Here is a 26,202-nt window from a genome sequence, read left to right on the forward strand (position 1 = left end):
CACTCTTGCTAGAATGGAATTAAACAAATCCCGAAAGCAGTGGGAAGAAGGAAAGCAAAAATAAATCAAGAAAATTTGTGAACTGAACAAAAAGGAATATCAAGCTTTCTTGAGCTGAACATCAATATAACCTTAACAAAGTTCTTAAAGCAGCTAAAGAGGATTTTACTCGACAGAAGAATGAACTGCAATGTTAAACCTGTGCTTCCTGGAAAAAGAAACCAAATGGTTAAATCATCAGTATGAAGAGTCATCATCATCCTGAAATGTTAACTCTGTTTCTCTTCACAGATGTTGCCTGACCTCCATTTCCAACATTTTCTATTTTTATTTCAGATTTTCAAACATCTGCAGTATTTTGCTTTTATATTAGCGAATGATTGCAGTGTTGTCCCAAGCGGCTCCCGTTCTGCTTTCTACTCAGGAAAGCTGCCTCTTGTTCATGTGGACAGCAGGAGGGCACAGCAGCATTGTTTGCAGACCAGCCTACTCTTCACAAAGGCAGGCTGTATCTAGGGCGAAGCTGCACATAAACATTGCTGCAATGTAAATTATCGTAAATTGAACACCAGGGCAGGGAGCTGGAGTTATGATGATGGATGCAATGCTGGAGGCCTTAGTGATGCAGGTCGGTTGGAGCAGGGATGCCAGGGATCTGTGAAGAATGAGGAGACCCTACAGTACCACCCTCAGGAGGAAATGGGAGCAGATGGCCAGGAAGGTCAACTCCAAAAGGCTGGATCCGAGGAACTGGCAGCAGTGCCACAAGGAGCCTAATGACCTTCTTCAGGTTGTCAAGGTCAGTGAATGAATCTTCACAAGACATCTCTTACCCACCACAATACCAGCCTCTCTCACTACTCAATGTAGCATGCTCCCATCACTCACTCAGCAGCATTCTTTGCCACTCAGGACTTATGACTAACATTCAGAGGCTGCACCTCACCTCACCCACCTACCAATGCTGCCAACTTCATAACTACTGCTCACTCCCTCCAGCTATCAATTTATGGCAGCTACATCACCAAAACTCATGGCTACACAACCATTGACACTCTGCCCTCTCTCTTGCAGGGCAAAGTGGCACACAATAGGAGAGAGCAGAGCAGAACTGGTGGGGACAAGGATGCATGCATCTCCTGAGCCCTAATGAGGAGATGTTCTCTGCATCATGACAGTGACAGGCTGTGACAGGGCCTGCAGCATCCGATGTGACTGAGAACATTGAAAATGATGGTATGTTCCTGCCTTATGCCCGATTTCAACTCCCAATTCACCCTCATCCTGCTATCTGGCATTATGAACAAGATGCTGATGACATGGCCATGAACCTCTTGCTTCCCAACCAGCCTCTTCCATGAACCCAATCTTTCCCCTTTTGAGTTCCTGCTTTCAGACCTCAAGAACTGCCATCTGCCCAGCTAGAGGAGTCCCAGGAAGAGGAAAGAGAGCAACAGTATACATTAATGAAAAGGCCCCATCACTTGACACTTCACTTGTAGCTACCAGTTCAGATACTGGTACTGCATGTATCTCAGAGGCTAGAATAGAGCTGGGATCAGCATGTGGTGGGTCATTTGGACATGAGTGGGCTGCAACCAGATCAGGGGAAAGGACGGCTTATTTGCTAGCTAACCAAAGGCGAGATGGCAAATGAGGACAGCTGTAGAGGACAGAGATAAGAACCTTGATAGGTGGTGTAAAGTGTGCTGAATTGACATGCACACCCAGATGCTGGCTGCTTTGGCAGGCCTGCCAGATAGCCACCTGCCACTATCAAGGAGCAGGAAGGTGTCTAGCTCTAACTTGGCAGGGGGAATGGTGCACAGCTTGCCCGCTCTGCAACCTTTGTTCCATAATCATGCTACAGACCCAGAGGCACTGCCATTGCTGCCACCTCTGCCTGCTGCAGCCTTTGTGTGAACAAGTCACCTACTCAGCTGCAACCCCACCAACCCATCCACCCCCACCCACAAGGAAGTGGCAACACTCTGACAAATTGAGAAAGTCACCAAAACATCTTCAAAAATAGTTGAGTACTTTTAGACAGCTTGCAAGAGGCAAAGTGCCAAAAATGTTCCTTACTTGCAATCAGGGTGCCTAGCCCTTTAAACACATTACTACAGGGCTCAACGTCAATCTTGTTTTTTCTTAAATAAATAATGCTGCCTGGGTGTTCACTGCCCAAAATTTGGAATCCTGTCCACACATTGGGCAGAATTTTCTGCCTGTTGGGCGGGCGAGGAGCCAGTCCCCGCCAGAGAAGCAGGCCCCGCCGCCATTTTAAGTGGGCGGGCCAATTAAGGCCCACCCAGTGTGACGTCCGCCAGGAAGCGCTATGCGCTCCCTGTGTGGGCGGGGGGCATTCCCCAAATGCTAGATTGCGCTCTTTCGCGCAAGTGCACAAAAGAACGCACATCTCCCTGAGGCTAAGTGCTGCCTCAGGGAAATCTCTGACAGCTGTATAAACTTTAAAAATAGAAAAATAATAAAATCCTTAACACGTCCCCATCATGTGACAACGTCACTCGAGATGGAACATGTTAATAAATTTCAATGAAACTTTAATAAACTTTTTTAAACCCTACATGAACCTCATCCCACCGGTGGATGAGGTTTCATGTTTTTTCAGAAGCCCACTGGGGCTCCTGGCCTGCCTGCCTGCCAAACTTAAGGTTGGATGGGCAGGGCCTTTAATTGTTTTAATTATCCTGTCAATGGCCTCAATTAGCCATTGACAGGTCGGCGGGCGGACAGCTGATCGCGTTGTCCCCCTGCCTTCCTGAATATTTAAACAGTGCAGGATGACATCGGGGGTTCCCCCCAACGTCATCCCATGTCAGTTTGCTGTCAGCGAGTGGGCCCCACTCCTTCTCACTGACGGCAAAACCCAGCCATTGGCTGTTGGGTTGTGTGATGTCAGGATAGACACATCAGTGCCTTCTGATGCACACGTGGGACTCACCCTGAATATACCCTTATCCTGGCAGAACACCAAGCAAGCCGTACAGGAAGAGTCTGGCAGCGCAGGGGACACTGCGCAGGGGAGAACAGTGCAAGACTTCCATAGTGCTGCTGCAAATGGTGCAATGATAGACAATTTCTTGCCCTATGTCTTTAAATCTTTTTCTCAAAGGTAATGCAAGCCAAATAATTCTGCACTCTATCACTAAAGATGTAAAATATTGGTGTTTTTTTCACTTTGACATTTGGCTGCCTGAGAAACTATCCTTAATGTCTGATGGCAGAACTTCATCAATGAAAGCACTCACTGCCCTTCAAAGGATCAATAATTCAATTACCTACCTTAGAGCAAAGCCACTGACTTACATACCAAATAACTTCTTGGCTCTCATGTCTATAGCTTACAGAAAATGTGAATGATTTATAAACAGTAACATGTATTTAATCATCCTGGGTTACATGAAAAAATCTTCTTCAATAAATACAGCTGTCTGAAGCCAGTCTTTAAACCCTTTCTTTAGTAGAGTAAAAATGATATAATAGTAATTTTCCTGCTTTTACCACACTTGCCTCTTAATCAAATAGTGCAACTACCATGGGAGGTAGAACCAAAAAAATTGTTTTGAAATCTTGAGAAGCATTCTGAGAGAAGAATAATGTTATTTGTACCTTTTGCTTGATTTGTAAGATAGTATATTAATATCATAAAAAATATTGGAACCCAAACATCAGCAGGGTGCGAGGGTATAATGTGACAGATCATCTGCACAGCGAGGCACAGGTGCAATTTGCGGTGGAACCAAGATTTACTGAGTTTCTACTCCATTTAGCTTATATAGGGAATTCCAGTCTGGAGATGGATAGGGATGTCTCTCACTTGTACTTCAAAGGTCTGGAAGAGGTTCCTGGGTAACTCTGGGAGTTCCAACCAATATGCCAAACAATAAGTCCAGCGATACCTACACCAGTGGAGAACTGCAGTGATGCCATCTAAAAAACTCAAAACTGCCCAAGAGAAAGGTAATCGATTCCAGAAACTGGGTGCCATTTCAACTACTCCTGGGCTACCTGCCCAACTATGGAAATTAACTCATCCCATTCCTTTGGGAAGAGGTCCACCTTGACTGCAATTGGTGGCCAGGAGTCTTGTTCCACTGTGTTTCCAGCAGTGAAGCACGGTCCCAAATTTTGGGGAATTTGAATCCATGATGCTTCCACCCTTCAATATTAGTAAGATGTTTAATACTTTTAATTTATTAGTTTAATGTTCTTTCCATCCAAGCGATCATTTACTTCCACATGCAGACTCAACTAGTCTAGCATTCTTGTTTCGCAAAAACCTTTAATCCCCACCCTCCAACCCTGAAAGATGTCAGACAATTGTACTTCTTTCCATGCTTCCAGATAAGTAAATCCTTGCACTCAAAGTGTAGTCCTCCTCGAGACATCCTCCAATACTGCCATTCACTATGACTCTTAGCCTATGCCGTCAGACTCCATGGAACCACCCAATTAACCAAAACCCACTTGCCATCTCCCAGTGCTTCAGATCATCTTCTTACCCACTGTTGTCACACCCCAAACATCCACCACAGGATCTGAACCCCTGAGGAATGAAGGATCGATTGTGACATGGCACAGAATACACGTCAATTTCCTTTAAGTAGCTGCATTATTCAAAATAAATAAGAGTTGTATTTTAAATGATGCAGGGTTTTCCAAAGTCACTGCTCAGGGAACCTTTTTATAAAGTTCCTCCCAACCACCCCACAAATGAATGAACATCCTTGCACCTCCAGCTGAAGTACCCATACTTATTGCTCTCCCTGTCACCTCTCCATCCTCTTGCCACTGCCACAACCAGAACTCCCTTTCCAGTGCCACAATTCAGGATCTTCGCACTCTCCTCCCACTTTTAGAATTTCAACCATTTGCATAATCCTCTTAGTTTTCTCTTTCTCGCTGCTCCTAACTAATGCAATCACTGGTCCTAATGCTCCCACATCTTGTAAACCCTCTTCCCACGCTACAAACCCAAACCATCCGACTAACAATAACAATCCACCCAACACCCCTAACTTCACTTATTGCAGCACAGAGTTGTTTCTACCCAACTTTACACAATCATGGAATTCTAGCCCATAACTAACACTCCTACAACACTGTAATAAAAACCAACTGATTTATTCACGTCTCTTCTCTCTCACATCCTCAGGCTGGCCTTTGTTCTCGTAGCAGCAGCAAAAAAGTGTGTTTAGAAGTCTAAACATGGACTCATCTTTTCTAGTTTCGAAAACTCAACTGGTGAAAGCGAGCACTTGTTTAGTAAGTTGCATTTTTATTATTTTCACAGCTGTAGAATTTTGGAAATTAATTGCACTAATTGTCAAAAGTGCATACACTTCATTCATGCATTTTATGTAAAAAAAACAGTTGAATCTGTACTCTTCTCAATAATGTGCAATTTCAGTTTAGCTTCTGTAAAGGATTAAGAATTTATTTTGTAGCATGTTACAAATCTCAGGAGCTAGTATACAGAACAATGGTTCTCTGTTACAATCGTTGGCTTATGGTTTTATTTAATTACTTTTGCATAGGAAAATATATACTCCAGTTTGTCGGAAATGCAAGGGCCAATTATGGAAGTGAATGATGATAAATAGCCCAAGAGCATGCATAGTACAAAAAGTTGACAATTATGATGGGAATGAAAGCTTTCCTATTCATATATGCCAATGGTTTGCTGTTAGTGGCTCCAGTGGCCACTTGACAAATGTGTTGTATTCCGTAAATCTTCTAACAAATATACTGCAGGTCATTAGGAGAACCACCCCATTTGCCTCCTTTCCACAGAGAAAGTGATGATAGTGGCATATTTGACTTGTTTTTGTGCATTGGTGAGGTAAAGTCAGATACCTATAGCAAATATCATTAGTAGTGGCCTAGAAGGGTACAGATACATAAAAATTTAATGCATGACACCACCATGAGTAGGGCTGTCTCTTGGTACATGTCTGGTGTATAATGGAGATTGGAGTCAAGAAGATACATCATTACATCCCTCCAGAAGCATTCACAATGAAAAGAATGAATTCTCTTTAGAAATTCCACAAAAAGTGTGCCTATCTGACACCTTGGCTCCTGGGATGTAAGCTCCAGATGCCTGAGGGAGAACTGTGCCCTATTTGTTCCATCTGCCTGAGCACCTTCCACTCCTTCAAATCAATCACTGATATTGTAAAGTACATGCTGATCACTGTGGTTGTTACGAAGCAGCTGCTGAAAACAACAGTGGATTAGGAAAACACCTGCAAAGGGGGTCTTGCAATGCATAAATGCAGCAGCAAACACCAGCAGCAAGTTATGCATCAAAATACTGCAGAAACAGTTATGTGAAAAGTTAAAGTAAATAAACAATTTTAAGCTATAGTGAACTTTCAATCACATCTTTTAGAATTAAACATCTGAAGGCTGAAACAAGAAATCCCAATTGTACCCATTTTAAACAGATGTGCAGTGCTGAAAAAGAGAACAGGGGAAAGGCAGTTGATTTTGGCTTAGGACCAATTTGCATATGATTGACTAAAATTAAAAACTGTGATGAGACCCATTCTTTGAGCAAGGCCTCAATAAATTTTATTGAGAGATGGGACTTGATTCAGCAAAGTGTGTCTCTAGAATGCGGGATTCAACAACACACAATTGCTGAATTAGCTCTTATATTTTAACTGGATTTCCTTAAACCTTCTCTAAGTACCTTGGGAAATGTTTCCATATTAAAGGTGCTATATAAATGCAATTTGTTGTTGGATTAACCATTGCTGAATTAAGGGAAGTAATTTTAATTCTCATGCATGGGGGGTTTGTGTCAGTCAAGAAATTAGTATTTGAAAAATCTCAAACATGACCCTCACCTGCCTCCTTCCCTCCCCATATACCCCTTCCGGTTTTAATGGAGGCAGGACGTGAAAGCACTAGGACCGGTAATTGCGTTGGTTAGGAGCAGCAAGAAAGAGGAAATAAAGAGGATTATGTAACTACAGTTGAAATTCTAAAAGTGGGAGGAGAGTGCGAAGATCCTGAATTGTGGCACTGGAAAGGGAGTTCTGGTTGTGGCAGTGGCAAGAGGATGGAGAGGTGACAGGGAAAGCAATAAGTATGGGTACTTCAGCTGGAGGTGCAAGGATGTTCATTCATTTGTGGGGTGGTTGGGAGGAATTTTATAAATAGGTTCCCTGAGCAGTGACTTTGGAAAACCCTGCATCATTTAAAATACAACTCTTATTTATTTTGAATAATGCAGCTACTTAAAGGAAATTGACGTGTATTCTGTGCCATGTCACAATTGATCCTTCATTCCTCAGGAGATTGGTCAAAATTTTAAAGGAGGCTGTGTGCCTCCATTGTTAAGGCCATTTCGTTCAGGCTTCACAGGCATCAGGAAATCTGGCAGGCAAAAGGAAGCGAGGAGGGCCAATTCACAAGGTATGTGCATTTATAGCACTGATTACTGGGCCAGAAGAAGTGTCTCCACAGTCCAACAAGCTTTCCTGTTTCCAGCTCCAATACTGCTAATCCTCTGCTACACCTCCAAACTCTCCCGGTTATCTTTCCCCCTTCCGACCATGATCTGTCTCCAACAAGTCCCCCTCATAATCTGCCCTGCTGAACAAACTATCTTCCCCCTGACTCCAAAACCCCTACTGACTATGATCTCTCTTCCCCGCCCCCTCCATCCTCGACCGAGATTGTGATCTCTCCCTACCAACTTGTTCTCTGCTCTCCTCCTATGCCTTGTGCAGTAGGCTTTCCTGCTCAACGGCAGCCACAACCTGTCAATCAGGCTGGTTAAGCGTGCAGAAAAAATTTAAAAGATGATCTGCAGTACATATCTCCAGAACGGCAGGAAAACTTGTAATTTGTTGGTTCAAATCTTCCATTCAGGGTCGGAACCCCCTATTTCCAACGCCATGATTAGACAAAAAATACACACTCACCTTCCTCTGATTTTCCAGGGTAATCTTCTGCAGACCTGCAGAACTCTGTCAGTGCAGGAAACATCAGAAGGAGCAATGGAGAGAATCCGTGCAGAAACTGCACCTCTTTTTACAGCACTAGCTTAAACTAAAGAGTTTAAATGTCCTAAAGCTTCTTGAAAAGTTACAGAGAGAAGGTAAGTGAGTAAGGGGGTGAGGTGTGTAAGAGGTTAGGATGGGTGAAGGGATAGAGTGGGTAAGGGAGTAGGGTGGGTAAGGCAAGTGGGTGGGGGGGTAGGGTGGGTGAAGTAAGTGGGTAAGGGAGTGGGGTGGTAGGTGGGTAGGATGATGAGGTCAAATCAGATCGGCTTGGTGGAGGGAATTGGGGGAATCAGGAGGAGTGATCAGATTTAGATGGGTAGTGAGGGCTATTCCAATGGTTTGGGGGAGTCAGGGGGCTGGAGTGGTTGGGTGGTGGGGGCTAGTCAGGTCAGGGGGTGTTCGGGGTCAGTACAAAAGTTACCCAGGTTTTAATAAGCCTAACATTTCCTGGGTAACTATCCAGGCAAGTAAGTCAGAACCATCCAAAGTCCATGACTTTAACTTCGAGTTGGAGACATTTTCGAAGGGTCCTGGGGAACAGGGAAATTGCCCTTTGGAAGTTCAAACTTCCTTGGAAATTCCCACAGAGTCATTGTGTTGGGGCTTTGGAGGATCCCATAGCGTATCTTGGGGGTATGTCCAGTCTCCGACTATCTGGAGACCAGAAGATATGGGCCAATCTTTCCAACTGAGATGATCTTCCCACCCCTCCCTCACTGCCAATATTGGAGCCAAATTGTTTAAGTTTACCTCAAAGGTAGACAAAAGGACAATAGTTTTCCTTTCTGTTGTTTATATTTAGTGAGGGAAAAAAGGAGAGAAAAACATGTAACTAATGTTAGTGTTGAATTTGTGCTGCAATAGAATACATGCTTTAAGTTGGTAATTAACTACAGCTGTCCCCAATTGGGGAAGGATTAGGGAATCATTGCAAGAGTGTATAGACCAGTTCACGCTAGGTGGCATTGGGCTTGGCCTAAATAGCCAAGTGGTTATGGTACTGGGTTTGTAACCCCCAGATCAAGAGTTCACATCTCACAATGGCAAACTATGAAACAATGTAACTTCATCTGAAACAGATGGAAACAGGTTTACTCAAAAAAAAAAGAGTATCAAGAGTTCAAATCTCACAATGGCAAACTATGAAACATGTAACTTCATCTGAAACAGATGGAAACAGGTTTGTACTCGAAAGAGTATCAAGAGTTCAAATCTCACAATGGCAAACTATGAAACAATGTAACTTCATCTGAATAGGTTCTGAAGTAACATTGTGCTTCAAGGTCTGTCCAATATATAGCCGGGCATCGGGGTGGTCCTTTCGGCTTACGCCGATGACGTGCTCCTTATGTTTAGTGACCCGGCTGACCTGCGGAGGATGCGCGAGTGCCAGGAGGTCTACTCTGCCGCTTCTTCTGCCAGGATCAACTGGGGTAAGTGTTCTGGACTCCTGGTCGGTCAGTGGCAGATGGATCCCCTACCCGAGGAGCTCAGGCCTTTCACCTGGAGCAGGACCAGCCTCCTCTACCTGGGTGTCCATCTCTGCCCCGCTGAGGAATCCTGGCCGGCAAACTGGCAGGAACTGGAGACGAAAGTCACCGCTCGCCTGCGGCGCTGGACAGGACTGCTCCGAGTGCTATCTTACCGGGGTCGAGTTCTGGTCATAAACCAGCTGATCGCCGCCATGTTGTGGTATCAGCTGGTCACTTTGACCCCTCCCCCGGACTTTGTCACAAGAATCCAGAGATTGTTAGTCAACTTCTTCTGGGACAAAAGATTGCACTGGGTTGCTGCCGAGGTTCTGAGTCTCCCGCTTAGGGAGGGTGGTCAGGCGCTAGTGTGCCTACGCACACAGGTGGCGACTTTCCGCCTTCAGACCCTGCAGCGATACCTCTACGTTGAGCCTCCTCCTAGATGGTGTGCCCTGATGACGTATTTCTTCCGTCAGGTGCACGGCCTGAATTATGACGTGCAGCTCCTGTTTATAGAACAGCTGGGCCTCGGTGGCTCCTTGCAGGCGTTGCCCGTCTTTTACCAGGACCTGATCAAAGTCTGGAAAGTGGTCGCCTCGCGACGCAGCTCTCCCCCGTCAGGAGTAGTGGCTATCGTCAGAGAGCCGCTGCTCAGGAATCCGCCCCTCCGTCCTTTTCAGTGGTTGGCGGAGAGGAGGGCTGTGGCCGCAGGGGTGACCAGGATCGGGGACGTGCTGGGTGGCGGAGGACTGGGCTGGATGCTCCCGCAGGAGTTGGCGCGACGCGCGTCTGTGAGTGTCCAGGTCGCAGCCGATGCCATCCAAGACCTGAGAACGGTCGTGCTCGGACCCGACGTTATTTTGGGTCTTGAGGTGGCCCAGGTGCGCGGTGGTCTTCCGTCTGAGCGTTCCCCTGTTCGGACGGAATTCCACATTGGCCCCAAGCCCCGAACCCTCCCTCGGGTGCTGGTGCCCCGCAATATGAGCCGCCTCGGGGACATGCCCTCTGTGCCTTTTGGCACAGCAAAGAGGGGCTTTTTGTATGGACTGCTGCTGCACACCTTCCATTTTCTCGCCCTTGTCCGTCGACCGGACACGCCCTGGCGTGCCTTGTTGCCGTCCGGCGGCGGAGGCCCTCGATGGGAGGCCCTCTACGGAGGTGTCCTCCCCCTTTCTATCGGGGACCTGGGTTGGAGGGTGTTGCATGCAGCAGTCCCTTATAATAAGAGGATGCATAGGTTCACGGACTCTCAGGACACATGCCCTTTTTGCGGTCTTGTGGAGTCCGTGGACCATGTATACATAGGGTGTTGTAGGCTGCACTCCCTTTTTAGTTATTTGAAAAACCTTTTATTGATGTTTTGTTTGCACTTCAGCCCCACGCTCCTGATCTATGGGCACCCGGTGCGGAAGGGGGTCGGGAAGGAGGAGGACCTCCTCGTGAACCTGCTCCTGGGCCTGGCCAAGTTGGCCATTAACAGGTCCAGGCAGCGGACGATCGACGGGGGAGTCCCGCCCGATTGTTTGTCCCTCTTCCGCGGCTACGTTCGCTGCCGGATGTCCCTGGAGAAGGAGCACGCGGTGTCTGCTGGCACTCTCGAGGCCTTCCGTGCTCGGTGGGCACCGCGGGGACTGGGGTGTTTTGTTGACCCCTTTAATCACATTTTGATTTAAAGTTTGTAAGTTTCCTTTAAACTTTGTTCTTGGTTTTACAGCTGACCTGAATTAGGGGCTGTGCCTGATTTATCCCAATAATGTTGATTTGGTTTTCATTTAAAAGATTATCAAAAGTTCAAATCTCACAATAGCAAACTATGAAACAATGTAACTTCATCTGGGTGGCATTGGTGTCTTGGAAATTTTACTTTGCTGTCTTGGAAATAAACCTGGTTTAAGGCACAGACTAGCTTCAGACTCATTCTTCCCAACATACAATTATTGGAGTTAACATGGTAGCAGAGGATGAACATTAAGCTTTGGTGATGGGTTGCTGAATTAGAAGTCTTTTGTCTGTATCCTCAGTGAAAAAGAAACATACTGCTGCTGACAAACTCAGTAACAGAATGGTAGAAGGACTTTGCAAAATCTCAGGCTTTGACTATCAACTGATTTTTTTTCCCCAGAGGTGGAACCATATCACTGATGGGAAAATGAAGCAGAGATGTGCACATAGGTTACTTCATTATCCCAAAAGAAACAAGGTATGGCTTTGGCTTTGTCATCACGTGCAAAAAGTAAGATTAGGAGTAAAGTATTTTCAGAATTGGATGTGGATGTCTTTAATGCCGAAAGCGGATTGACACTTCCTTTACAGTTTTTGGATAAGTTTTACAAAAAGGGTGTTTTGTTGGAAGCATATGAAGCATAGGCAATCTTTGCTAGATTTCACAAAATAAATGGTTAGTCAATGGAGGAACATATTATGGACTCTGATAAGTGGCATAAGAGACTGAAAAAGTTTAATCTTGAAATTCTAGAGTTTGCATTGGCATTTAAGTTACTCGATTGTGCATGTGTTTCTCATGTTGATAGTCTTTTGGGCCTGAATTTCGTGTCTGTTGGGCATGTGAGGTTGGCAGGGCTGGACTGCTGTGATTCCTGCTTCCACCTGTGAAAGTTGAAATATTTCGATTTCACACTGGCTGGCCATTGAAGGGCCAGCCAGCATGAGATGCACCCACACAGAATCACACAGTGCAGAAGAGGCCCTTCAGCCCATCGAGTCTGCACCGACAATTGAGAAACACCTGACCTACCTATCTAATCCCATTTACCAGCGCTTGGCTCATAGCCTTGAATGTTATGACGTGCCAAGTGCTCATCCAGGTACATTTTAAAGGATGTGAGGCAACCCGCCTCCACCACCCTCCCAGCCAGTGCATTCCAGACCGTCACCACCCTCCGGGTAACAAGGTTTTTCCTCACATCCCCCCTAAACCTCCTGCCCCTCACCTTGAATTTGTGACCCCTTGTAACTGATCCTTCAACTAAGGGGAACAGCTGCTCCCTATCCACCCTCTCCATGCCCCTTATAATCTTGTACACCTCAATCAGGTCGCCTCTCAGTCTTCTCTGCTCCAACGAAAACAACCCAAGTCTATCCAACCTTTCTTCATAACTTAAATGTTTCAACCCAGGCAACATCCTGGTGAATCTCCTCTGCAACCCTTCCAGTGCAATCACATCCTTCCGATAATGTGGCGACCAGAACTGCACACAGTACTCCAGCTGTGGCCTCACCAAGGTTCTATACAACTCCAACATGACCTCCCTACTTTTGTAATCTATGCCTCAATTGATAAAGGCAGCTGTCCTATATGCCTTTTTCACTACCCCACCAACATGCCCCTCCTCCGCCTTCAGAGATCTATGGACACACACGCCAAGATCCCTTTGTTCCTCAGAACTTCCTAGTATCATGCCATTCATTGAATACTTCTTTGTCAAATTACTCCTTCCAAAGTGTATCATCTCACACTTTTCAGGGTTAAATTCCATAATTTATCTGCCCATTTGGCATCCCATCCATATCTTTCTGTAGCCCAAGACACTCAACCTCACTGTGGACCACCCGGCCAATCTTTGTGTCATCCGCAAACTTACTAATCCTACGCCCCACATAGTCATCTATGTCGTTTATATAAATGACGAATAATAGGCGACCCAGCACAGATCCCTGTTATACACCACTAGACACGGGCTTCCAGACGCTAAAGCATCCTTCTGTCATCACCCTCTGTCTCCTACAACTAAGCCAATTTTGAATCCACCTTATCAAATTACTCTGTAACCCATGCGCATTTGCCTTCTTTATAAGTCTCCCATATGGGACCTTTTCAAAGGCTTTGCTGAAATCCATATAAACTACATCAACTTCACTAACCTCATCTACACACCTGGTCACCTCCTCAAAAAATTCAATCATATTTGTTAGGCATGGCCTCCCTCTGACAAAGCCATGCTGACTATCCCTGATCAAATCTTGTCTCTCCAACTGGAGATAGATTTTCTCCTTCAGAATTTTCTCCAATAGTTTCCCTGCCACTGACATAGACTCATTGGCCTGTAGTCCCTGGCTTATCTCTACAGCCCTTCTTAAATAGTGGAACCACACTGGCTGTTCTCCAGTCCTCTGGCACCTCCCCCGTGGCCAGAGAAGAATTAAAAATTTGGGCCAGAGCCCCCGAGATCTCCTCCCCAGCCTCCCTTAGCAGTCTGGGACATAAATCATCCAGACCTGGAGATTAATCCACTTTTAAGCCTACCAACACCTCCATTACCTTGTCACTTCCTATATCAATTTGCTCAAGAACCTCACAGTCTCTACCGATGTCCTCTGGCTCCCCCCATAGATTGGTCTCTAATGGGCCCTACTCTTTCCCTGGTTATCCTCTTCCCATTGATATACTTATAGAATATCTTGGGATTTTCCCTACTTTTACCAGCCAGAGCTTTCTCATATCCTTTGCTCTCCTAATTGCTTTCTTAAACTCCACCCTGCACTTTCTTTCAGACACATTGAAGAAGGGCTGCTGGCAGATGCAGTAGGGTGGTGGGTATCATGTCCAATGGGGACCCAGTTGGGGGTTTTAAATCAGCTGAGGCGGTACCCTGAAGGCTGCCAGGAGTCCTCAGAGAAGGCACAAGGAGCTATCCAAATATAAGCTAAAGTTATTGCACCAGCACCTGCTTGACATGTCAGGAGGGAGGCCAATGCACTGTGGGCACTCTGCCCCCTGTCTCTTGGATGAGTGCCTATGCACTCTTGTGGAGGCAGTGAATGCCAGGTGGGACATCCTTATGCTGCAGGATGGCAAGAGGTGGCCACCCCACCAGATGGAGCCCTGGGCAGAGGTGGCAGCCCAGTTAGTGGGCACATGGTGCAGGTAGAGGGTGGACTAATGGATTGACCTTTGTCGGTACAGAAGAGAAGCCATAATACAGCTGAGCGCACAGGTGGTGGTGTGGCCAACTTGCTCATCCTGAGCAAATGTGAGATGGACTCCCTAGAGCTTGAGTACGAGCGTGCACCAAGGTCATCAGGTCATGGAGAAGCAGGTGTCTCAGAGGAAGGTAAGAGCCCAGTGAACAGATGTGGGACAGGCGGAGATTGCAAACAATGTAGGGTCCTCTCATCTCAAAAAGTAACTTCTGACCAAGAGTCCCCAGTGATCTAGCAATGACAATGCCACCATGATGTTGTTGTCCATAGTCTCACCAGGCTGCCTAGCATGCACATTCAATATGCGGTGATTGATATCACTGACATATTGTTTTCCTCCCTCCGATGCACCAACCTCCAGAGGCACCTGGGATCCCGAGGACCCTCTGTTAACACCGGAGGAGGAGGAGCTACGCGCTGATCCACCCGCATCATACCACCTCTCATTACCAAGCACCAGTTCAGACACAAGGACAACAGTGAGCTGTAGTTTGTCAGCTCAGATGGTTGTGCACTGTGGGGAGGCCACAGCACACTTGCATGAGGCGGCAGATAGTGTCCAGAATGCCAGCTATTGGAGGACTGCTGGAGACTAGGACAATGCTGAATTTGAGGCAAATCATGAGTCTCTGGAATCATCCATCAGGCAGCAGTTGTGGGATACATGAGAAGATCTGGCAGAGCTCCCCGAGGGTCTATGTCTCTGTCATGAAGGAGTCCATGAGGAGCTATAATAGTGCATTGACCCTGAGCATCAGGCACACTGCCTCCTCCAATGAGAAAGTGGTGACTGTTGTGGAGAGGCAGCTCCAGGAACAGAATTGGGGATTCCTGGGGTGACCTAGGGGGGTCACTGCCAGTATGAAAGGCGGCTGAGCACCTAGTCTCTCTGCTGGGTGCCCGTCCATCAGTGGTGAGCAGGGAGGTCCAGACGAGCCTCATGCTGGTGAATGAGCTGCCTGTCACCTTTGCAGGGCTCCTCCCTTGGTGCATCAGACAAGGGCGGCACCTCCTCCACCCCTATGCTAGTGACGATGGCATCTTTTAAGGCCACAATGACTGAGTGACCAGCCACGTCACTGGTCGCACCCTCCCAGGCGGAGCCTGCTCAGGCCCTGCTGGCCAGAGGATGACTGCCAAGATCATCAGGGCCAGCAATAGTTAGCAACCTGCCTCCAATGCTGCTGCCAGTAAGGGGGGGTTGGGGGTAGGGGTGGTGAGGCACCAAGACACAACACTCACAAGCGTAAGTTTAAGGCACCGTTAGCACAGGATGGGGTTATCATGGGTGACATGATTTCATTTCATCAGTGTCATAGTTGTTACTGTCACATAAACAACACATATTATGTTATGTTCCTTGTTCAAAAAGGGGGGGCAGGGTGGGAGGGGCACTAAAACAGGAAACTATAGGCCAGCCAGCTTAATATCTGTCATTGGGAAAATGCTAGAATCCATTATAAGGAAGAAATAGCAGGACATTTAGAAAAGCTTAATGCAATCAGAGCCAACTTGGTTTTGTGAAACGGAAATTATGTTTGACAAATTTGATACAGTTCTTTGAGGATATAACAAGCAGAGTTGATAAAGGGGAACCGGTAGATATAGTGTATTTGGATTTCCAGAAGGCTTCGATAAAGTGCCACAAAAGGTTATTGCACATGATAGAAGCTCACGGTATTAGGGGGAATGTATTAGCATGAATTGAAGATTGGTTAATGCGCAGAAGACAAAGTCAGGATTAATGGGTCTTTTTCAGGTTGGAAAGGCCAACTAGTGGAGTGCCACAAGGGTCAGTCGTAGGGCCTCAATTATTTACTATCTATATTAATGACTTGGTGGAGGAGGACAGAGCATTGTCAGCAAATTTGGATACATTACAAAAATAGGTGGGAGGCCATGTTGTGATGAGGACATAAGGAATCTGCAAGGGGATATAGATAGGTTGAGTGAGTGGGCAAAAACTTGACAGATGGAGTTTAATGTAGGAAAGTGTGAGCTCATGTACTTTGGTAGGAAGAATCAAAGGGAGACTATTATTTAAATGGAGAGAGACTCCAAAAAAGTGTAGCACAGAGGGATCTGGGTGTTCTTGTGCATGAAACACAAAAAATTAGCATGCAGGTGCAGCAAGTAATTAAGAAGGCAAATGGAATTTTGTTCTTTATTGCTAGGGGGCTGGAGTTTAAAAATAGGGAAGTCTTGTTCCAACTGTACAGTGTGTTGGTGAGGCCGCACCTGGAATACTGTATACAGTTTGGTCCCCGTAGTTAAGGAAGGATATACTGGCATTAGAGGCAGTTCAAAAGAGATTCACTAGGCAGATTCCTGGGATGAAGGGTTTGGCTTATCAAGAACGGCTAAACAGGTTAGGCTTTTATTCATTGGCATTTAGAAGAATGAGGAGCGATCTTATTGAAATGTACAAGTTTCTGAATGGGCTTGACAGGGTAGATGTTGAGAAGCTGTTTCCACTAATGTGGGAATCTCGAACTAGGGGACATAGTTACAGAATAATGGGGCACTCATTTAAAACGGAGATGCGAAGGAATTTCTTCTGAGGGTAGTGAATTTCTGGAATTCTCTACCACTTAGTGTTGTGGAGGCTAGATCACAAAGTATTTAAAGAGGAGGTAGACAGCCCTCAGCTCCCCAATGTTTCAAAAATCTATGAGGAGCTGGCACGAAAGAGGAGTTGAGGCCTGAGGTGGATCAGCCATGATCTTACTGAATGGCAGGGCAGGCTTGAGGGGCCAAATGGCCTACTCCTGCCCCTATTTCTTATGTTCATATGTTGTCTGCAACTCTGGTAAAGATAAAAATCAAGATTTTGTTTCAATACCCTGAGTGTCCCTCATGTTTTTTCCATAATTCCAGACCTCATCAGTGCCTTGTGATAGACAGCAGGGGCAAACTTTATTACAGAGGTTGTGAGGTGACACTGGGGTCATGGGATTTCCTCCTCAGAAATGTGTGTGGAGGCAGCGCCCTCACCATGAGGTCAAAGTTATGCCTTGGCAGCCTAATTGAAGGTGCGTTAAATCAAAGTCTCCCTGGTGTCCCTGCCTCCCTGAAGGTTCCTTAAGTCTGCCTCCATGCCCTCACCCTGTGCCTGCCCAGGTTCCTCATCATATCCATCAGCAGAGTCATCCTCTGAAGCCTGTGGAGCTGTCTCACCATCTTCATCCTCCAGTGGGTCCCCACTTGCCAGTGCCAAATTGTCCGCAGCGCTCTGCACAATGATGATAAGTGACACGTGCTCTGTAGGATATTGCAGTGCACCCCTTGACTGGTTCAGGCAGTGGAACCTCATCTTTAGCAGCCCAATGGTCCTCTCAACCACCACCCTTGTGGGGAATGACTCCTATTGTACCTCTCTTCTGCCTCTGTCCTTGGGTGGCAGAGTGGCATCATGAGCCACCTTTTCAAGGGTTACCTTTTTGTCACCCAGCAGCCAACCATCCAGCCGAGTGGAGCCATGAATAGCCTTGGCACTTGGGAGTGTTGCAGGATGCATCTATTATGGGAGCTGCCTGGATACCTTGCACAGAGTTTCCGAATCAAGATCTTGTGGTAGCATACTAGCTGCACGTTCATGGAGTGGCAACCCTTTCTATTCACGAAGGTATCTGGCTAACCCGCTGGCATCTTGATGGCCACATGTGCATTTTATGGTACCCTGGATGTGGGGGAAGCCAGCAATAGATGCAAAGCCTCTGGTTCACTCAGGCCAGCTGGACTGGTCTGTCTGGTAATGAATGAATGTGAGGACCCATCTGAAGAGAGCGTCAGTGATGAGCTTGATGCAACTGTGGACAGCTGATTGGGACACTCCACACAGATCCCCCAGTGACCCCTGGAAAGATCTGGATGCAAAAAATTGAGGACTACTGTGACCTTCACAGCCACTGGCATTGGGTGTCCATGCACACTTTTGGAGGCATTCCCCAACCAATTGTCTGGCATATTGATGTCAGTGTCCCTAGAGAGGCAAAGCCTCCTGAGGCACTGGACCTCAGACATGTTGCGGTAGCTGGATCACTGCCTGTACACTCTGGCAGCAGGATAGCGGCATTTTCTGTGGTCTCTTCCACCTTGATCTCCCTGCTGGCCTTGCATCCCTGTGCTTGTACCTCTCTTCCACAGGTCTCTCCTTGCGACATTGCCTGTAGACACCAGGCCTCCTCTCCCTTCTGCCCCTCTATCTCTCTTCCTCCTCCTCAGGTCCCCTGAGGTCCCCTCAGTGAAGTGCACAATCCCTATCTGCTGAAATATAAATGGCACTGTCCCGTGTACTGAAGGCTGAACTCAGTAGAAATTCTGCAAGAGAGTTGACAAAACAAAGCAAATACTTCTGAGGAAACCACAGGAAAAGGACTGAAATCTCAGCAATAAAGCTGCAACAAACCCCCACCTAAATTCCTAACAACTCTTTCAGCCACAGTTCCACTACCCTTTTAATCCACCCTTGGATGAAAAAAGTGAAAAAACAAGTTGGCCACCTGTCCATGTGACGAGTGCAAAATCACACTGGCAACATAAAATTGCCTTTAATTGCACTTTTAATTGCCTTAAGCAACTGATTAATTGTCGGTGGGCGCGCTTCTGAGACATACACCCGCCAACTGTAATATCGGGTGAGTGCGCTGACGTCTGGACATGAAGCCGACATTTTCACATGAGATTTTAGGCTCTCTCAGGTCAGGTGCGTGCCTGCTACTACTGTGCAAAATTCTGGCTTTGGTATTGATGGGGATTCAGTTCCATGGGAAAGACTCTCTTCTAGACTAAATGGCTGCTGCCGTAAAAATGCTTTTGGGAAAACAGTCATTTCCAGCTACTTTCGTATCAAATATAGTTAACTCTCCGGTAAAGCAAAGAATGGAGGGTTCCATGGTGGCTGAATTTCAAAATCGACAAACTATTAAACACAGATTCCAGTACAAAGACTAGGTTGCTGATAGGCAGTCGGAATATGGCCGTACCTTTAGCCAATTTAAGAGTCAAGACAAAAAATGGGTGTGGAATGGTGACCTTAGGCACTTCAACCAGAGAAATGCATGGGGAGTAGTTAACTGGTGTGATTCTAGGTATCATTACGCAATGAATTGCCGCAGCAAGAATTGCGTTTTTGAAATAACGCATGAAACAGAATTCCGAGGCTGAAAATAATGATGGTGACTGCCATGAAGGAATTTGTCACTGGGAGTTTGAATTCGATGATGCCTATTTTGATGGCTGTCATTCAACTGTGAAGTTTTGGATAGTGGTTGCACTTCCACAGTGTGGGATGGATTGGCTTAACTGCTACCTGGATTTTCTTGATGAGGCAGATCAGCAGAAGGTTAAGGAGTATGGAAACTCTACATGCTTCAGGTTTGGGGATCATAACACGCTAAGCTCTTGCAAAAGAGTAGTCCTCCCTTGCAAGATAGCTGGGATCAGACTCTTCATCAGTGGTGATGTGGTCTCTAGTGAGATACCTCTATTGTTGAGCAGCTCTTTGATGCAAAAAGCACAGATGAACCTAGACATGGAGAATGACAGTGATTGTGTCTGGGAAAACTGTGGATATACATTTTACTCAGGCCATTACTGCCTGCCATTAATGAAGTCAGATATTTCATGTCAAAGAGTTCAAGCAGCCTTGTTAACTTTTGGGGATAAAAGGCTTGGTGGACAAGATGATGATTATTTGGAAGTTGCAAGGACAATTTGCATATCCAGTGCCACAGAAACTGAAAGCTCTACTGAGGATGCTAGACTACAACAGCCTGATTCAGCAAGTCAAGGACACTGCCACATCCTGTTGCGAGTCTGCCACTGGCTAGAGAATTTAATGTTGTAGTGGCAATGGACTTGTGGTGCATGGAATTTTTTTTGCTACACTTTGTACATATGGCGACTAGATCTAGCCTATCTATGGTAATACATGGTAAGAACAAGCAGACCATTGTTGATAAGGTCATGGAGAAATGGGTGGATACCAGGTTAGGAACGCCAACAAAATTCCTGGTGGATAAATGGAGGAGAGTTTGTGAATGAGGAATATTGGAATATGTGAAAATTTGAACATCATAGTTATGCATACTGTGGCTGAGAGCCAGTTCAGCAATGGTTTATGCAAGAGGAATCATGCAATGATAGATGACGTATTGCATAAGATACTGGCTGAACTACCGGATTGCAAGTTTCAGTGTTGGCATGGGCAGCACATGCAAAGAATTCTTTATAAATGGCTGGGGGGTATAGCCCATAACTACTGGTATATGGAAGAAATCTGAAATTGCCTCCAGTGCTACTGAATGTTCCCCCTGCTCTTGAAGGAACTACCATTCGCTGTTTCCTCTGCCCATTTGAGTGCCTTGCATGCAGGCAGGAAAACTTTAATCAAGGTGGAGGTTTCAAGAATAATTTAAGCAATGCAACTCTGCATAAGGCCTTCTGAGGTAGAATTTAGTACGGGACATCTGGTTTATTACAAAACAGAGGGACAAAGGGAATGGAAAGGCCTGGGGAAAGTTATAGGATGTGAAGAGAAAACTGACCTACGCAACATGGGAATCAAACAATAAAAGCCCATTATTCATGGGTCATCAGAATGAATTATGAATTTGCGAATACTGACAATGTGATAGATGATGAAGCACCATGTGGGGCAGAGCAAGAGGGACAAGATACGTTGCATTAGGAGCTAGATATTAGTAGAAAATCAGATTGTGACAAACAGGAAGGGGCTATTTTGTCTGGAGGTTAACTGGTTAACAGGTTAGACTCGTCCACAGCAGGGAAGGTAATGTTGAAATTTTTTTTGGCCCTTTTGGTGATGTTTTCATGGGAGTGTAAATAAATAGATATAAAAGCTGCAGGGGATCACCTCCAGAGGGATGTGTTTCTCAAACCACCTAAGGAGGCACCAGACAGGGGTAGAGGGAAAGCTATGGAAATTGAATAAATGCTTATGGTTTAAATGATGCTTCTAGAGTGTGGTACTTTTGAGTTTGACCAGTGTTGATGTTGGGTTGTCTCCAACTGAAGGCAGATCCTACCATGTGTTACTGGTACCATGGCAGGAAACTGACAGGTATCTTGTGATGCACGCTTATGACTTCTCTGTGGGTGGCACTAGTGAGTTTCAAAGCAGAATTATTGACAAGATTAAGACAGGCTTTAAGGTTGGAAGTCAGGCTAATCGGGCCTTTAAATATGTTGGATTAAAAATAAAACCATACAAGTCTGAGGTTACTTTGCATCAGCAATCATATTTAGAAAGTGTTAGCCTTATTGCAGTCAGTCAGGCTAGTTCTTCGCAAAAAGATGCTGATGCTTCCAAGGATTAGACAGAGCAGCAGTGAAGTTTGGTTGGGCAATTAAACTGGCTGGACACTCAGACGAGGCCAGGTGTAAGTTTTGATGACCTTGAACTGAGTACTATAATGAAACATCCCAAGATCTCGAATACCTTACAGGCGAATAAAACATTTTAAAAAGTTAACGATGGAGAAAAGTTTCCATCTTAGTCACCTGAATATAAAATTGATTGTGTTCAGTGACATCTTTCATGTAAACCTTGTTTATGGATTTTCAAGTGCAGCGGGTGTTATATTATGGTTGAAAACGGGAAGTGTCCCTTGGCTTGAGAAGCCAAGAAAATAATGTGAATAGTAAAAAGCACCCTGGCTGCAGAGACTCTTGCATTAGTAGAGGTCGTTGACATAGCATTCTTTTTATCTGAAACATTAGGGGAAATGATGAAGGAAATGTCCCAATAGAGTGTTATATTGACAATCGATCCCTTTGGGATAATGTACACTCCTCAAAGAGTGTGAGTGAAAAAAAATTATGAATTAATATTATGAGTCAAACAAATGGTGGAAAGAATGGAAATCTCTAAGCTCCAGTGGGTTGATACTAGTCATCAGTTATTAGACTCTTTCACCAAAAGGAATGATTGGAGTGAAATTGTTGGGGGTGTTAGAAAAAGGACGACTCGGGATATGAGTTGTTTTGAAAATGGGTGATTTATTTTTCTATCTTCAGCTTTTTTATTTTTCCCTGAAAAATAAATGCACTTGTTTTCCTTTTTTTTAAAAATGGGAATCTATTAATATTGCATTTGTGCTGCAACAGAATACATGCTTTAAGTTGGTAATTACGCATAGCTGTCCCAATGGGGGAAGGATTAGGGAATCATTGCAAGAGTATATAGAAATCATTGCAAGAGTATATATTCACTCTGCGTGTCTGGGGGGACTGGGAGAGTCTGACTTTACTTAGTTGTCTTGGAAATAAACCTGTTTTAAGGCACAGGCTAGCTTCAGGCTCATTCTTCCTCAACATACAATTACTGGATTTAACAACACACAATTTGAAATGTGAAACAGTGTGAGAGAAAGTGACAGAGGGGAGGGGTACTTTTTAAGCGTGCCCACTCAATTGAAACTCCAAGCCAACTGGCAATCAGTTAAAATCATCCATGGGACTTGCTGCTAAGGTCCTAATTTCTTCCAGCAAGTTCTGGAACAGATAGGAAAGTCACATACTGCAAATTGACAGGTCCTTTAAATATGTAGATTGAGGTCCAATGATGTCATCAAGACCCACACCATTTTAGCTCAGCCTGCTCAAAGAAGCCATTGAGTCTTTCCTGCCTGGCCAACCTACTGGGAAGTGGATTCTGAGCTAAAAAAGGGCCAAGCAGATAGGTTTCATGGAATTGTTTGACTTTGCTTGTGTGGCCAGGAAGAGCAGGAAACTTTAGGGTTTGCTTGCCTTAGGCTAACACATGCTCCAATCACATAACTTTCCTGAAACCTCTCCTGGCGATTTACCCAAATTTAAACCTTCTAGGCTTAACACTGCTGAGGTTAGCAGCGTTTAAAACCTATCTAAACTTGTACCTGCATGATCGCTACCCTGAGTTAAAATCGGAACTAGTGTGTGAAAGACCTACTGAGAGACAGTGTGATCTTTCACAACCTGCTCTGGGCATCAGGTTTCCTTCCCTACCACTGGCTATTCACTTGTTTCTTGACCAGAAGTCAGCTGTAAATGGGAAAAGTGATTCAAATAAGACTTTGTACTTGCATCCCAGTGTAAAGCCAATATTTATCAAGAACCACACTTATCTTCCCACACTGCAATCTGTGTTGCTATGAAGGTGTTGGCCACAATCAATTTTTATAACACAGGCAGTCACAGTGGAGCTTGGTTGCAATAGTTTTGATGCAGTACAGGTATGCATCCATCAGTAACTAATACACTTTATAGAGCAGCTGGACAATTCATCAACTTTGGAATCACAGCAACCAGCAGTGAGTTAGGGTTATCTAGTTCTGCTGCATTGCTGGCTTTCCTAAATCGAGTGCAGTAGATGACACACAAGTTGCTTTGCAATTTCACGTACAGATCTCAGAAATTCCTCAACAAGAAGGGTTTCTGCTGCCTGAATGTAACCGTTTTACAGAAAATAACCTACACATCAAATTGATAGAGGCTGGAAGTTCTCATTTGTCTCTTTTGGCATTCAAAAGTCAGCCCTCCAGTATCTCTTCCAATAAGACCTGAACAGGTAAGCTGCCTCTGCCACTTCCCTCCCTTCCCTAGTCCAACAGGCCAAACTTCCTGTCAGGCTTCACTTAGTCCTAGCCCTAAACATTTACCTTTATCTAGTTTCTCTCCTATTGACCCTCATGCCTTTTCTGAGTTCATCTGGTCCATGAGACTCACCCTCCTGCTCACTCGACCCTATTCCCTTTAAATTACTAAGCATTCAACTTCCCTTCATGGCACCCATGTTAGCTGCAGTTTCTATCCCCCCTCCTTCAAAACTGCAATTATCAGCCACTCCTCAAAAAATCAACCGTGACCCCCTCAGTCTGTGGAAACTACTGAACCATCTTCAACCTCCTTTTTCTCTCCAAAGACGTTGAACATATTCTCACCTCCTAAATTTGTACCCATCATTCCCAGGGCTCCATGTATGAATCTCTCCAGTCGGTTTTACTCCCTTGCTACAGGACCAAAGCGGCTCCAGTCAAAGTCGCAAATGACAACATCCCATATGATTGTGAGAGAAGTAAACTTTCTTGACCTGTCTGCAGCATTTAACATAGTTGATCAGAGCATCCTCCTCCAAAGCCTCTCTAGTGGCATCCAGCTGAGTGGGACTGCACTTTCTTGGTCCCATTCTTATTTATCTACTAATAGCCATAGATTAAGTTGACAGTAGGTCCAGATCATTGACATGATGGGTAATGAACATCCACCTAGCACCAAGACATCTCAAGACCCAAAAGTCCAAGAGGAAGAAGATCAATGTCTCAGCCCTAAAGAAGCCCGGCCAAAGAGAGGAGTTCCAAGTGCTCACAACCAATCTGGGAAATCTTCACACATCCAACTCAACTTCAGAATGGTAGGATTTAATAAAGTCAGCTGTTCAGGAGTCCTATGTCCAAATCATTGGTTACAAGCACCATCGTCACCCGGACTGGTTTGACGAAAATAACGCTGAAATATGATTTCCTGGGTCAAAAACACGCACCCTTCATTGCCTGGCAGAGCAAGCCAAGGTCGCAAGTCAAGAAGGCAGCATTCTAACAGTTCAAGGCAAACACCCAAAGATAAACCTGGAAGATAAAAGACATGTGGTGGGAAGAGAGGGCCTGAGAGATCCAACAATATGATGACCATCATGATCTCTATAGACCAATGTGAACTGGACAAAATCCCTTTCACTCACAGAATGATGTTTCTCTTCTTGGGGACGACAATGCCATTCATCAACACTTTTAAAAACTCAATGGTGAATCCAGAATGGCAGCTGATGCTCTCCAGCCTGTTCTCCAGTGCCCTGTGGTAGAATCCATGGGTGAACCACCATTGGGAGAGCTGTAACAAGCAATCAAATGGATGAAAAACATCAAAGCCTGTGGCTCCAATGGTATTGCAGCTGAGGTCTTCAAAGCTGATGGACTTTTGCTCACATCAAGACTCCACACACTCATTCTGTGGATTTGGGAGGAAGAAGAATGTGGCAATAATAATTATCTTTGACAAGGGAGATAAATAATACTGTGGAAACTATTGAGGTATTTGCCTCTTGTCCACAGCAGGGATATTCCTGACACGCAGTCTTCTGAATCTCCTTCCTGTGGCTGAGTAAATCCTCATAGATGCAGTGTGGCTTTAGAACTTCCTGAGGAACCTCTGATATGATCTTTTTTGCTAGACAAATTCAAGAAAAATGTCAAGAGCAACATCAGGGACTCTTCATTACATTCATCAGCCTGATCAAAGCATTTGACTCCATAGACTGTGAGGCTCTATGAATTGTGCTCCAAAGATATGGATATTGAAGAAATTTCAACACAACCCTGCAACTACTTCATCATGATATGAATGTTTTGGCTTGAGTGGGAGATCTAAAACAGTCGCCTTCAAAATCCAGACCAATGTCAAGCAAGGTTGTGTGATAGCCCCCATACTATTTACAGTCTACCTGACCATGCTTTTTACAATCTACCCAACAGTGGCTATTCATCTGAAAGATCAACTTAACCCCTGGTGTGAGCATTAAATACCACCCAAATGGAGAAGGCTTTAACCTCTGTCGCCTTCATGCCAAAACTAAATTGACCACCATAGACCTACATGATCTAGAGTTTGTGGACGATTGCAATGTTGTTGAGCACTCTTCACCAAATTTGTAAGCCACTCTTGATCACTTCACTTTACATACAAGCAGC

General features: G+C 45.2%; 1 protein-coding gene across 14 annotated transcripts in view; it reads right to left on the minus strand.

Moving 5' to 3' along the window:
* The window catches only part of myo3b (myosin IIIB), a 661,003-nt gene that overhangs the window by 176,482 nt on the left and 458,319 nt on the right, over positions 1-26,202 (minus strand). The window contains exon 28 of one of the 14 annotated variants that reach the window (XM_041201011.1): positions 18,749-18,775. The exons of the other annotated variants lie outside the window; for them this stretch is intronic. Within the exon in view, the coding sequence (XP_041056945.1) occupies positions 18,764-18,775 (12 nt within the window). The 3' untranslated portion in view covers positions 18,749-18,763. Of the gene's footprint in view, positions 1-18,748; positions 18,776-26,202 lie in introns of those variants that run through there. 14 annotated transcript variants of the gene reach the window in all.

Source organism: Carcharodon carcharias, chromosome 12 (assembly GCF_017639515.1).
Source record: "Carcharodon carcharias isolate sCarCar2 chromosome 12, sCarCar2.pri, whole genome shotgun sequence".
In the NCBI taxonomy this organism is placed as follows: Eukaryota; Metazoa; Chordata; class Chondrichthyes; order Lamniformes; family Lamnidae; genus Carcharodon; species Carcharodon carcharias.